Raw genomic sequence first — 12,350 nt, forward strand, 5'->3', positions numbered from 1 at the left:
ACAGGAACAGTCTATGATTTCCAGGGAATGTTCAGTGTGTATTTCTGTTGGTGCATTTGGTAATTTTTTAAAAGGCATTTAACAAATGCTGTTGTATAGACAGCTTTTTATAATTCAACCATGTTTGTGCTTCAGAAAATTTTGTTAAAATCCACTTACACTGTATTAAATCACATCAGAATGAAATGCTGTAAGGTATTCTAAGTAACTTTCTTCTTGTGGAGATATCTCAAAGTCTCTGCCACAAAATGAGTTGAGCATTTAGTTTAACAAAACATCTTACAGTCAGTGTAAATATATGTTGATTTGAACGACAACTTTTTTTTTCACAGTGTATATAAAAAAGTGGGGTTTTTTTCATAAATGTATTTCATCACAGAAGTTGCTAAACAAATATTTTGGTTTAAAATTTAAGTATATGGATATCATGATATTCACAGTTATAATGCTGCTGGCAGGCCAGACAGCTTGCCAGCTGAAATTTTAAACACAGTTAACTTAAGCAAAAGAACAAATTCAAATTAAGAAACTGCACAGGACATAGCAAAATAGTGTCACTATATCTTCAGTCTCATATTTGCTGAACAGGCCCTTAACGTTACTTGGAAACGGTTTGGTTTGTTTCTTCCAATAGCAAACAAACAAAATCTTCACTCTGAACATGTACCTGCAGAAATAATATTGCATAGTAGTGCTTAATTTCTGATTTCCTTTCCTAAACAAACTAGTTAAATAACTAATTAAATCTGTCTTCACATATCTCAGTTATGAACATATTCAAGATGTCCCAAATCTGGCTCCAAGCTAGAACAAGACAAGAAAGTACAGTCTTTTCTTGTTCCATTGGGTGAGGGACTTCCCTATTTTAAGTAGATTTTAAAGGGTATCTGAAATGGTGATAGTCCAAAAAATTTAATGAAAACATTATGGACACATTCAAGTCTTTTATCAGAATTACCCAAAAGACTGTTATGAGTAATTGTTCCTTGTCTTGAGCACATCCATTCTTTTTCATGATAATTTCTGAGAGGCTCATCTTGCTCTCCCAAATGCAAGTGAAGCTTATGTCTTTCCCTTCAACTGTGTGTTGAATGTGGCCATATCTAGACTGAAAAAAGCTGCAAAACTAATTCAGCAAAGTTTCCAAGCTGAGAAGTTCCTGCCAACAGCAAACTGAGGCAAAAGGCAGAGGGTAGGGGAAGATTCCCGCTAAGGCTTTTCTGGTTGACTTGAGGAAAAGAGCTTGGCTCTGCAGGCATTAGTGTGAGAACAGTCACAAACACAGTTGCCTCCCTCACTTCTCAAAGGAGAAAGGTAGCTTAAGGTGGAGACAGGGGTCAACTGGGAAAATATTTTATCGAAGCAGATGTATTTATAGCTCATTTAAAAGATCTTGCCACAGGAAACATGAAGCTGTTGTTACAGTCACAAATTGAAGCTAAACCACTAAGGTACATATTTAGCTTACTGCTACACATTACTGAGTATCTCCTCACACTATGCTCATGGCATATTATGCACCTCTAATCTAATGGTCTCACCAGTTTAGACCTATTGCCTCCCAGCTCCCAGTTAATTGCAGTCATGCAATCCTTTACACAAAATTTTGGGTAGCAATTTTTAGGACAAATTTATATATGTGTGTATTTAGCATCTTTAGCTAAGGTCTAGGAGAATCAAGATAAATACTCTTGGCCCAAACCCTCATTAGCTTGGGTGAAACATGCTTTCCTCTAGTACTCTCCTGTGCTTGCAGAATTCAGAAATATAAGAGAGGGATTGCCTTCTCCACATCTCCTCTTTCATGGTACAGTAGCATTAGCAATAACAATAAATTGCACTGGCCCTTTATTCCACTGTATTCATTTTGGAACACTGTAAGGCATCATTTCTAAATGTAATAAAATAAATCCAAACATAATAACTTTAAATTTTCAGGACAAACCCTTTTATGTTCTTTAAATTGAAAGGCTTTTTGCATATTTACATAGAAAGAAAGCATGGGTACATATTCACTCATAGTTCCTTATAATGAAATAATATCAAAAACCTGGTTTAAAATAATAATTTACAAAATGGGCTTTACCTTCTATTTATATAAAATCTCAGGCTTCATACTGACAAAACTAAGCACATTTGTTACTATAGTAAGAGATTCCCTTTAGAATCAGCTTGATATAAATTTACCTCTCTACAGGGCATGCATGTGTACTTCCACTGATATTTGTGTTTCAGTAGACAAAATTTAAAATAATGTACCTGCTGTGTTTGCTCAGTATTTGTTTCCAATTTATAATGATTGTTTCAGCTCAGAGTTACAGGAAGGTACTGAGCACCAAGATGAGTCAGGAGCAGCAGCTGTCCTCAGTGTCTCATCTCATTACGCAGCTCAGACTGACAGAACGCCAGTGGGTGAACACTGCAGGAGCAGGGAGCAATCTAGGACAACTGTCCCACCACTGAAGTATCTGTGTATGCAGGAGCAAGATTAGTTCATAGAACATTAGAGATCAAATGAGATAAAGAACTGAGCCTGTGAAAATTTCTTAGCATTTCTTAGCTCTGAGTAAAACTAGCAGGTGCCTGAGACATGGACAGTCTGGATAAGGAAAGAAAGAGTATGATACTACATCTTTTACCAGGACAGGGAAGCAGGGCATTGAGGACAATTCCAATAGCTTGAAGTTTATGAAGATTATAGTGAATCAGCCACTTCTGCATAGAGGTTGGTCAGTTTTCAAAACTGGAACTCAAGTGGTAGCGTAGGAATGGTTCAACATCCAAATATTTGATCAGAGCTGGTCACAGTTTCATGTTTTCGTTTTCTGTGAAACTCCAAATTTTAAATTCCTTTCAGTGCCAATTGGTTCAACAAACAAAACAAAACAATAGAAATTTTAAACAATCAAATATGTTGGGGTGTTTTTTTGGTGTGGGTGGGGTTTTTTGTTTGATTCTTTTTTGTTTGGTTTTGGTGTTTAATACTTCACCTTTTACTTTCTATTTCATCCCTTGACTTCCTAAAAATGTATAATTCATGTAAGGGAAAAGTACATTACTAAAGGCAAGTGCTTGAACAGTTTTTATTTGTTGCTTGTTTTTAAATAAGCAACCAACAAATTGCAACATTAGTGTAACATTTTGGGAAAAGCATTGCTTTGGGAAAATTGTCATCACGTCTACAATCACATTATTTTCTAAAACAATATTGCACAGAAGTTTCAAATAATGTAATTTATTTTCTGTTTGAAAACCCATAGTTCATAACTTAAAGCTTATGTAAATTGCATCTGTTGCAACAGTTTAGATACAAAGTTATAATACAGAATTGAACTGGATGTCATGGGTTCTGGCCTTGCTCTGCAGATTTTTCACTACTACACATTAACAGAGGTGAGAAAATCCAGATCAGTACACAGTAGGCTATCAGTAAAAAAACAGTCTGCAAAATAAGAACTCAAAATTTTCTTGAAGGTGAATATGTAGCATTCTCCTCTAGAATCTGTATAAAACCACAAACTCCTAATAGAGACTTAGTTTCAGTAAATATTTTAATCAATCAAAGACTAGTAATTTTCAGTATATCTTTCTCATATACAAAACCATTCTCTCTTCTCATCTTAAATTTAGTCATTATTAGGTTTAATTCAGAGCTATACAGAGGCAATATTTGGATTTGCATGAGTTCTCTTCAAACTTAGATCATACATTACATTGCATATATTACAATACAGCAGTTTTTTATGTAACTCTGATCACAGGGGTTGTCAGTGACCGAGAGCAACACAACCTTTCCACAGCTGGACTTTTCTTCATCCCAGTTAGTCCTGTTTCAATGTTCCTGTATGTGTCCTCAGCAGAGGATTATTGGTGAGTCGATTTCTCCCCCCTCTGACTCAGCTCGCAAAACACGGTCTCATTTTAGAAAACAGGGTATTGCCCAATAGGACATGACTGCTCCTGCCAAAAATCACTCTGAAAAAATAGGGCAAGCCCAGACTGCTGTGGCTTGTGGTCAGAAACACAGTCTTTGTGCCTATATACTGAGCTTCTCCCTATCCACTTCTGCTGCCCCTGAACTACTTCCTTTCTTCCTTTACAGTAGTAGAGATACGTTCTGTCCCTAATGACTGTCCCATCTAAAAATAAGTGCTCTTGACACACAAGAGATGTCAGACTAGCACAGCAGGATGCTGAAGCGTCTCTAGATGTGTAGCAGGGCTTCTCTTACAGTGGGTTGCAGCAATTTAGGAATTCACACTTGATAAATGCAGTAAGGGCGGCTTCTTTTTATCTCCTGCAAATGGTGCCAGGACTGATGTATGCCTGATCCTTATTTGGCAATCCAGCTTGCTTCTTTTATGCTGTTCTCTAGAATCATGAAATTCTAATGTTTGATTAAGCAAACATGCACTGTTCCTGTATGTAACTTTTTCACTGACATCTACAGATGAACTTTGTAATTGTCAGCAGCTGGCTCAACTTTTTGTTTGCATCCACATTTTCTTAAAACATACTCGTACAGAAACACACTCTATTCTGATAGTGCTTCTAAAGCAGAAAGATAATGCCTGAACTCTGGAAGGTTTCTTACCTGAAACAACTTAGCTGTTGTTCTTAGCTGAAACGACTCCTCTTCAGCTTCTTTTTGAATCTTGTTTTCCAGATATAGTGGTACAGCAACAGACTACTCTGTATTACACTTAATTAGTGCTATTACTTGATTCAAATATCCTTGCCCTTGATCCTTTTTCAAGGTGAGTGAAAATCATAATGGAAGCTAAATGGAACACACTCTCTTAATAGCAACATATTACAGTATCACTTATATTGGTTAGATTAAGCTAAAGCCCTGCCAGAGCAAGGCCCAGAGAGATGATCTGCCCTTGTTACCTACTGTAAGAGTGGGGAAAAAAATCACTTTCTCATTACTGTAGCAGTGTTTAGTCTGAAATACTACTATTTAGAAATTGAGAGGGAGTAACTGCTATTATAGTTTCTCTCTCTATTCTCTTCAGTGTAGCAATTTTGTAGATGCTCATGTTTGCAAGCTTTGGAAGTTTGAGTACTGTACTTTTTCAGGTGTCTCCCAAAAACTTAGGAAAATACACAGACTTACAGAGGACACTTAGCTGAAAGCCTTTCAAGAGCGTTCTTTTGCAATTTGCAAAGGTTAACAGCATTCTTTGAAAGTATTATAGCATATGAACATTACACTGTTACTGGGCTTTTCTGACAGGTACCTAAGCAACCAATACTTTGAGAAAAAGGATTGTAAAAGAAATACACTCGAGAAACCACATAGCAAAGGAAGCACTAGGGGCCATAAAAAGCTTCCAAAACTCCCACAAAAACATTCATTTTTGACTGATTGTCTCTCCTGAGAGGATTACCATGTTTGGCAAAGGAAACTATGCTGTCATGTATCTTTACAGCACTCACAGCATCTTGACTGCTGTGGGCTGTGATTCATTTGTCAACCAGGACATTCACTTTTGTTTGGTTGATACAAGATTTCAAGTGTTACCTACTTCTTGTTTCAATAGAATTGTACGTCACCATGTTTATCCAGCATGTGACCATCACCACCTCTAGGTCTTCTTTTAAAAGAATTCAGTGATTTCAGAAAACTGGTCTCTCTTGTCCTGTCAGCAAAGCCATTCTGTTAAAAAAAACTTCTACTCCTCGTGAGAATACTTTTCTTCAGGATTCATAGCCTTATGCAATAGATGCATTCCATGGAGCTTGGCATACATTTAACTTGATACTCTTTTTTCCTACATTATACTTAAAAAATATTAATAAAAATAACAAACTTCAATGCTGTTAAAAAAGTTTGGAAGTTTATTATCTAATCATTCTAGCAAGTCCATCTGGCAGCTTCACAACTGTAACACTTGAAATCCAAGAGTTTTCCCTTTGCCAGCAAAGAAGGTGTTCCTATGGCTATTACTGTGCTTGAAAATCTACTTGGAAATTCCTAAGTCTCGTTAAACCACTGACTAATTTGCCATGATGGCAAGTATTCACAACGAATCAGGGAAAAATCCTTTCTCTGATCACTTTATGAAATGCATACACTCAGAAGTTACCCTAAAAAAACCCCACTCAACCATTATGTAATTAATATCAATACTGTATGTTTTGCATATCCTGCATTCAGGGAACTGCTTTGAGTTTTCTTCCTTATGTGGCTTTAGCCTAGGCAATTATTGAGTCTTCTTCAAGCAAAAGAAATTTATTTCTAAACACTAATTTAGAACTCAATGCTGTTGAGAAGTTGCATCCTTCCTTCTGCTGTAAAGAATAATAAATTAAAAACAGCATCAGAAGTCAACAATGAGAAATTGCTACAAGTACCTGGGCCTTTGAAATTCTCAGAACCCACTAAGGTCAAAATTCAATAAAGCTTCTGAATACTTCAGAGTCCCATGACAATTCACATTTCTCAGACATACAATCAAGTATCTTAATGAATTTGAGCCTATGCCTAAAATACCATCTCAGCATATACAAGCACAGCTCTGCATAAGGAATTCTCCATGGCAAAATACTAAGGAAACTATAAAGCATGTCTGACCAATATTGAAAACACTTAGTGAGGTTTAATGGGTGACTGAATTAAGAGTCAAATACTCAAAACTGGTATAAAAAGCATCTTTACTGAACAACTTATAAAAAGGAAAATGCATATAATTTGAGGCCATAAAAAAAATTGCATTACCAGTAGTGACAAGAACTCAGCAGAATATTTGCCAACCATCTTGCTTGTCCACAAAGTACTCAGTGAAAAATATACTGAACAGGTCCCACTACACAGGCAACCATTTAATGAAAGTCAATGTAAAAATAGCAATTATTTTTCCAACTGCTCTCTTCCCTGTCAATCTTCCAAAAGGCATTAAGGACAATGATTCCATCAATCACTTTTCAGTCTCATTCTCAGGTTCACTGTCTCCACTATCACTGTCTCTTCCAGGGTGTTCTGGCATTTTTCGATGTTCATCCATTTCATCCACATTCAATTCTCCTTCCTTCATAATTTCTTCCACTACTTCATTTCCTTCTTCTGCATCTTCCTGCATGCCCTGACCTTCACCTTCGACTTCAGTCTCTTCAGTTTGAGTCGGTTCTGGTTCTTCAATCATGGCAGGTGGGGGCAGTAAATGCTGGATGATTGAAAAAGATTTTGAATTTTTACATTTTAGCTTGAACTGTTATATTTAGGTTGAACCTTATATTTAGGATTTTCCATTAGATATCAAGTTAACAACAAAGACTTAAAATTTAGAAGCCTTAATGATTTGTAAGCACTTCGCTCCTATATATAAACAAAAATTAGAATAATGGTCACACAATAGTCATCTTAGATACATTTTTTCCTGAAAAGAGGGTGTTAAAAACTCAGGACTTCCAATTCAAGGATAGAAAACTACTTCATTATCCCAAACAGTCAGACTAGTAATACAGTAAATCCCTACTTGGAGCAATATGTGTATTTCTATCCTAATCTCATCTGTTGCCATTTCAAACTCCTAGATATGTTTAACTTGGTTTTTGATGCCTTCAACAGGCCAGTCTCATACCCATAATTTCTTCCTGCAACATCTTATAGAATACTATGTGAATGTTATCTCTACTTACGCAAGTTTCACGCGCAGCTGTGAATGTAGAACAATGCAAGTTTCACTAACAATTAAACAATGCTTATTTTCACATAATACTTCTGAAAAAGTAATTTAGTGTATTAAAAGTGTTCTGCTTGCAACCAAAAAAGTAGTTTGGAAAACATTATAAGCTGGAATGGTAGGCAAATAATAAAACTGGAAAAAAAAATACCAGGAATACATTGATCTGAAGAGTATGGATGAATGCTATACAACTCCAGGCTGAACAGAAACACTCACTTCTTGCAGCCTGACATTATTTAATGACATGATGGATAATGATGGATATTTCTTTAGAATATTTTGGATCATTTTAATGAAATGCAATCTTGAAAAACTTGATGATTGTTTAGTTTTGTTTTGCTCAAAAAGCAACTTTGTTTCACATGACAAATGAGGTGTTTAATAACAGTCAAGTTTTACCTTCAATTAGATGACACTAGTATTACAAATTTGCATAGGCAAATCTACAAATCAATTATGATTAGCAGAAGAGATATTAAAAGCATTTTCTACAGACTTTGAAGTTATCACACTGGTGTCTATAATCCATCTGTGCACAGGAAAGTGTATTTCCAAACCAGAGATCTTTTCATTACAAAAATACATTCTTGATGCATGAGACAAGCTTAGACTTCTGTGACTTACTTAGATGCATGTTGTGCTTTGTGATGACTACTGTAAAGACTAGTGTAAAAAAGAGGAAAAATATAATGTTGTACTAAATAGAATAAAAGAAATTTAATGCCAGCTTTGCTTTTTTCAGTAGTTCACTTCTTGGCTCCTCCTGCAAGGAGAATGTGATTCATTGTCACAGTAGGAAAACAGCAGTTTTGTAACTAATTTTAGCTAGCAATGGGTAAGATTAGGATGCCAAAAAGAATAACAGGTATTAGCAGAAGAATAGGGTCCATATTTGATTAAGGTGTCCAGCAAACACTTTTTGGTAAAATTTAAATGCTACTAAGTCTTCATCACGTAACATTTTGCATGGTTGAAAGATCTCCAACTATATCAGACAAACTGGCTTCAAATAAAGTTTTGTCATGTGCTTATAGGACTGGGTTTCTAAAAAAACAGTGTGAGGTTCCTTCACTACTACTGAAAAAATATTACAGTAAGAAGAAATTCTAGTGGTGTCCTCTTTGTACATCCCCTTTTCTTTATAGCACAGATAATTACAGCATTTCTCCAAAACAGTGAGAAAGTATCCTGTCTGTCCAGACAGCCTGGGACTGCTTTTGCTGGGTAACAAAATGCTTCGAATTTGGCCGAAGCTTCCTCTCAGAAATAAAAATAAAATCCAAAGTCACTGGGTAAAAACTGCAGAGAAAAATAAATTTTCTATCTGAAAGTCTGATATTTGGTTAAAGAAAAAATTTTGGGTTCTGATCTCTTCTGATTACACTGTTCCATATTAGATGAAACATGGAGGCGGAAGAAAAAAGGAAGAGGATGTGGCAGAGACATCCTTGCATTAAAGATCAGAACCTAGATCTCTTAGACCATCTGTTCAAGGACAGAGTCATGTTCACACTCTCCTCCCACAGCCAGCTAATACAGAATGAGTATTGTCCTTCTACATCAATTTTGTCCACTTCTGGAAATCTTTCAGAAAAGAAAAAACCAATAAGGGATCTTCAGAGTACCATGAAAGAATAAATTATAGGTAATATATATATAGGTATTATATAATATATGAAGAATAATATATAGGTAATAATATATAGGTAATATAAACATGACAGATCCCAGACACTGAGGGAAAGCTGATGCAGTTGATGGGTAGCATTTAAGACCATTCCCTTTTGGTCTAACTGCCTCTAGGCTTTACAGATACAAGTATGCTGAGTAAAGGCAGCTTTCTGCTCAGTATACTATCTACACTACCTTAATGCTCCACTCACTCACATGAAACTACAAAATGGTTTCTTGTGGGTTCTGAATTCTGCTTCAGGGATTAAATACTGACAAAACTAGGTACAGACATGTCAACAACTGCTTCCCACCCCATGCAATTTTGCTTGGTGCTGAACTAGTGCTGAAAAAATTGCTCCAGAACAAAAACCACTATAGCTGCAAACCAACCTGGATAACAGGGTGATTTAACAGGGTTACAATGGTTTCAAGACATAATCTGGTCTTTCTCTTACAAAACAGTACTACATCATGCCGTGGTGTTACAATCCCACTAGCTGAAGACCCCCACTTACCTAAAACATAACAGACAAGTTTCCTTCAAATTAATACTGGATAAGCTAGTTCTTTAGTCTTAATGAATAGTATTTTCGGCCCAGACAGAGCCATGTCTGGCACTTGGCATCAATTACTGATAGGTTCGGGGCCTTAAATTGTGGCTTTTGCTACTGCAACATTTTACAAGACCTCAATATTCTCACTCCTAGTCACAAACACTTCTTGAATTTTAAATATAACAGAAACAGACTCAAATCTCAACAGCTTCTCATGCCATTTACTGAAAAACGATTTTATTTTAAATGCATTCCAAAAGTTAGAAGGTCCTTACCTGTTGATGGTGGCGTGTACTCTGTATCATGTGCATATACATATTGTACACAAAGTTAGCCATTTGAGGCATGTTCTTAATAACATGTATTTGGTGAGCTGGTCTTTCTCCATTCTAAGGAAGGGGAAAAAAGTTGACATTCAGCAAACAAAGCAAAACAACCATTATTCAAAGGTTACTTAACTATATTAGAAGTCATAAGCCCCGAGAAATTAAATAATGCTTTTCAAAGAAAAAAAAATTGGTGAAATCTTTGGAAAGTTAGGAAGTGCAGGTCTTACATTTTGGGGAATTGGATTAATCATGATACTGCAGCCTGAAGAAAATTCAAAAGGAGAGGCTGGGTTCTGATTCTTACTCCATGAAAGACATTTTGAACTTGAGTAATTTAACATTTTAAAGGCACAAATAGTTTATGATCAGATTAGGATTTAGCCTCTTGCCCACCGCAGCTCAATTCCTTGCTCACACTCACTGACCATGCTTGTTGCATTCTTGCTGTACAGTTGATCTGAAAGTTTCAACTGAAAGAACTCCCTCCCAAACTTGTCAACAGCACTTAAGACCAGGGAAAGATCTGTAACTGAATTTTGGGTGCATGCAGGCATCCCTTCTCAAAGCTTCATGAAGCAGAGCAGATATGCTCCTTCGTTTCCTCATTTAGCATCCTGCTCTGTGTGCCCTGTGCTTAGATCCTCAACATGAACCTTTGCCTAAAGATCTAGTGCAGTATTACAAATTAGGTTTTTGTACTTATGAACCCAGCTCAGCAGCAAAATTCTTGTGATACTGGAACCAATTTTAAGAGAAAAAAAATTAATTTGTAATCCTGAATTACTCGGTTAAATGTAATTTTACCTCTCTAGATGAGAAATTAGTAGATTTATGTAGCTCTGCTTGAGAAATAACATTATTTTGTTTCGTAACATGACCAAAAACATGTAAAAACTAAAAAATTATTTTGATCACCAAAGAAAAATACTGAATCATTTACACAGGTAGAACTCAGGAAAAAGCAGGCACAATAGTTACTGATACTTAAGTTATACTGATAATTCACTTTTATGGAAACATCAATTAAAACCAGCTGGTGTGTATCATGACAAAAGGTAACTGTAAGGAGTTATTCGTAGAATCATAGAATCGTTAAGGTTGGAAAAGACCTCTAAGATCAACAAAATCCAATCATCAAGTGGCACTGTTGAGTTCACCACTTAAACCATACCCTCAAGTGCCACATCCACACTTTTTTAAACACTTCTAGGGATGGTGATTCCATCATTTCTCTGGGCAGCCTGGTCCAATGCCAAGAAGCAGATCCACCAGTTTAGCAGAGGAAACAGTTCCACCTCTTACAGCCCATTCAAAGAAAAGCGAGCAAACACAAACATCCATTACAGATACCAAAATCCAGTGCAGGTGTTCCTACCTGTCTTGCTGTTGGAAAACATTCTGTGGGAACAATATGGAGGTGAAGTGGTCGAGCTGTGAGCTGGCTAAAAGCTGGAGTTAGTTCAAAACAGTTCTGAAATAGTGATACCCTTGCAAAGATATAAAGTCCAAGTCTGGCTCTTGACATGGCAACGACTAATCGTCGGACATCCCTTCAGAAAACAAAATCGATCATGTTCTTTATCACTGATGACACACTTGCAATAAAAATAACTAGAAGTACATGGGAGTCTTAATTAAAAGAAATATAAAATCATCTATGAAAATACTATCTTGTCTTTAGTTTTTTCCCTACATATTGTTTCAATAACTAGGAAATCCTAGTACCATTATATAAATATTTTGGTTCACTGTACCAATATCACTAGGAAAAACCACTCTCTACTATTTTCCTACACCTCAGGAGTAAAGTTGAGAGTAAACGTTGAGAAAAAAAATCACAATAACATTTCTGTATCTGAATGAGTAAAGATGAATTTGATAACTCATCTATCTACCTAAGATTAGACAAGTCTTCCTCCATCACATCCCAAATCAAAAGTGCAAACATTTAAAACTACACATAATAATGCAACTTATGCAATGATCAAACACTTCTGATGCAAAATAAAAAAAAAAATCTCACAGGAAAGGCTCTATGAGAAAATTTAAGCCTACATCTGCTCAACAAATACTACACTCCTATCAGTCTACTAGGGTGAAGC

The 12,350-nt window shown here is 36.0% G+C and overlaps 1 protein-coding gene across 1 annotated transcript in view; it reads right to left on the reverse strand.

Moving 5' to 3' along the window:
- Positions 1–5,821: 5,821 nt before the first annotated feature.
- AQR (aquarius intron-binding spliceosomal factor) overlaps positions 5,822–12,350 on the reverse strand; it is a 52,337-nt gene continuing 45,808 nt past the window's right edge. The window contains exons 33-35 of the mRNA XM_039552115.1: positions 11,624–11,798; positions 10,195–10,308; positions 5,822–7,169 (exon numbers count right to left, since the gene is read on the reverse strand). Of these exons, the coding sequence (XP_039408049.1) occupies positions 6,924–7,169; positions 10,195–10,308; positions 11,624–11,798 (535 nt within the window). The 3' untranslated portion in view covers positions 5,822–6,923. The remainder of the gene's footprint in view (positions 7,170–10,194; positions 10,309–11,623; positions 11,799–12,350) is intronic.

The sequence above is a fragment of the Corvus cornix genome, chromosome 5 (assembly GCF_000738735.6).
Source record: "Corvus cornix cornix isolate S_Up_H32 chromosome 5, ASM73873v5, whole genome shotgun sequence".
NCBI lineage: Eukaryota > Metazoa > Chordata > Aves > Passeriformes > Corvidae > Corvus > Corvus cornix.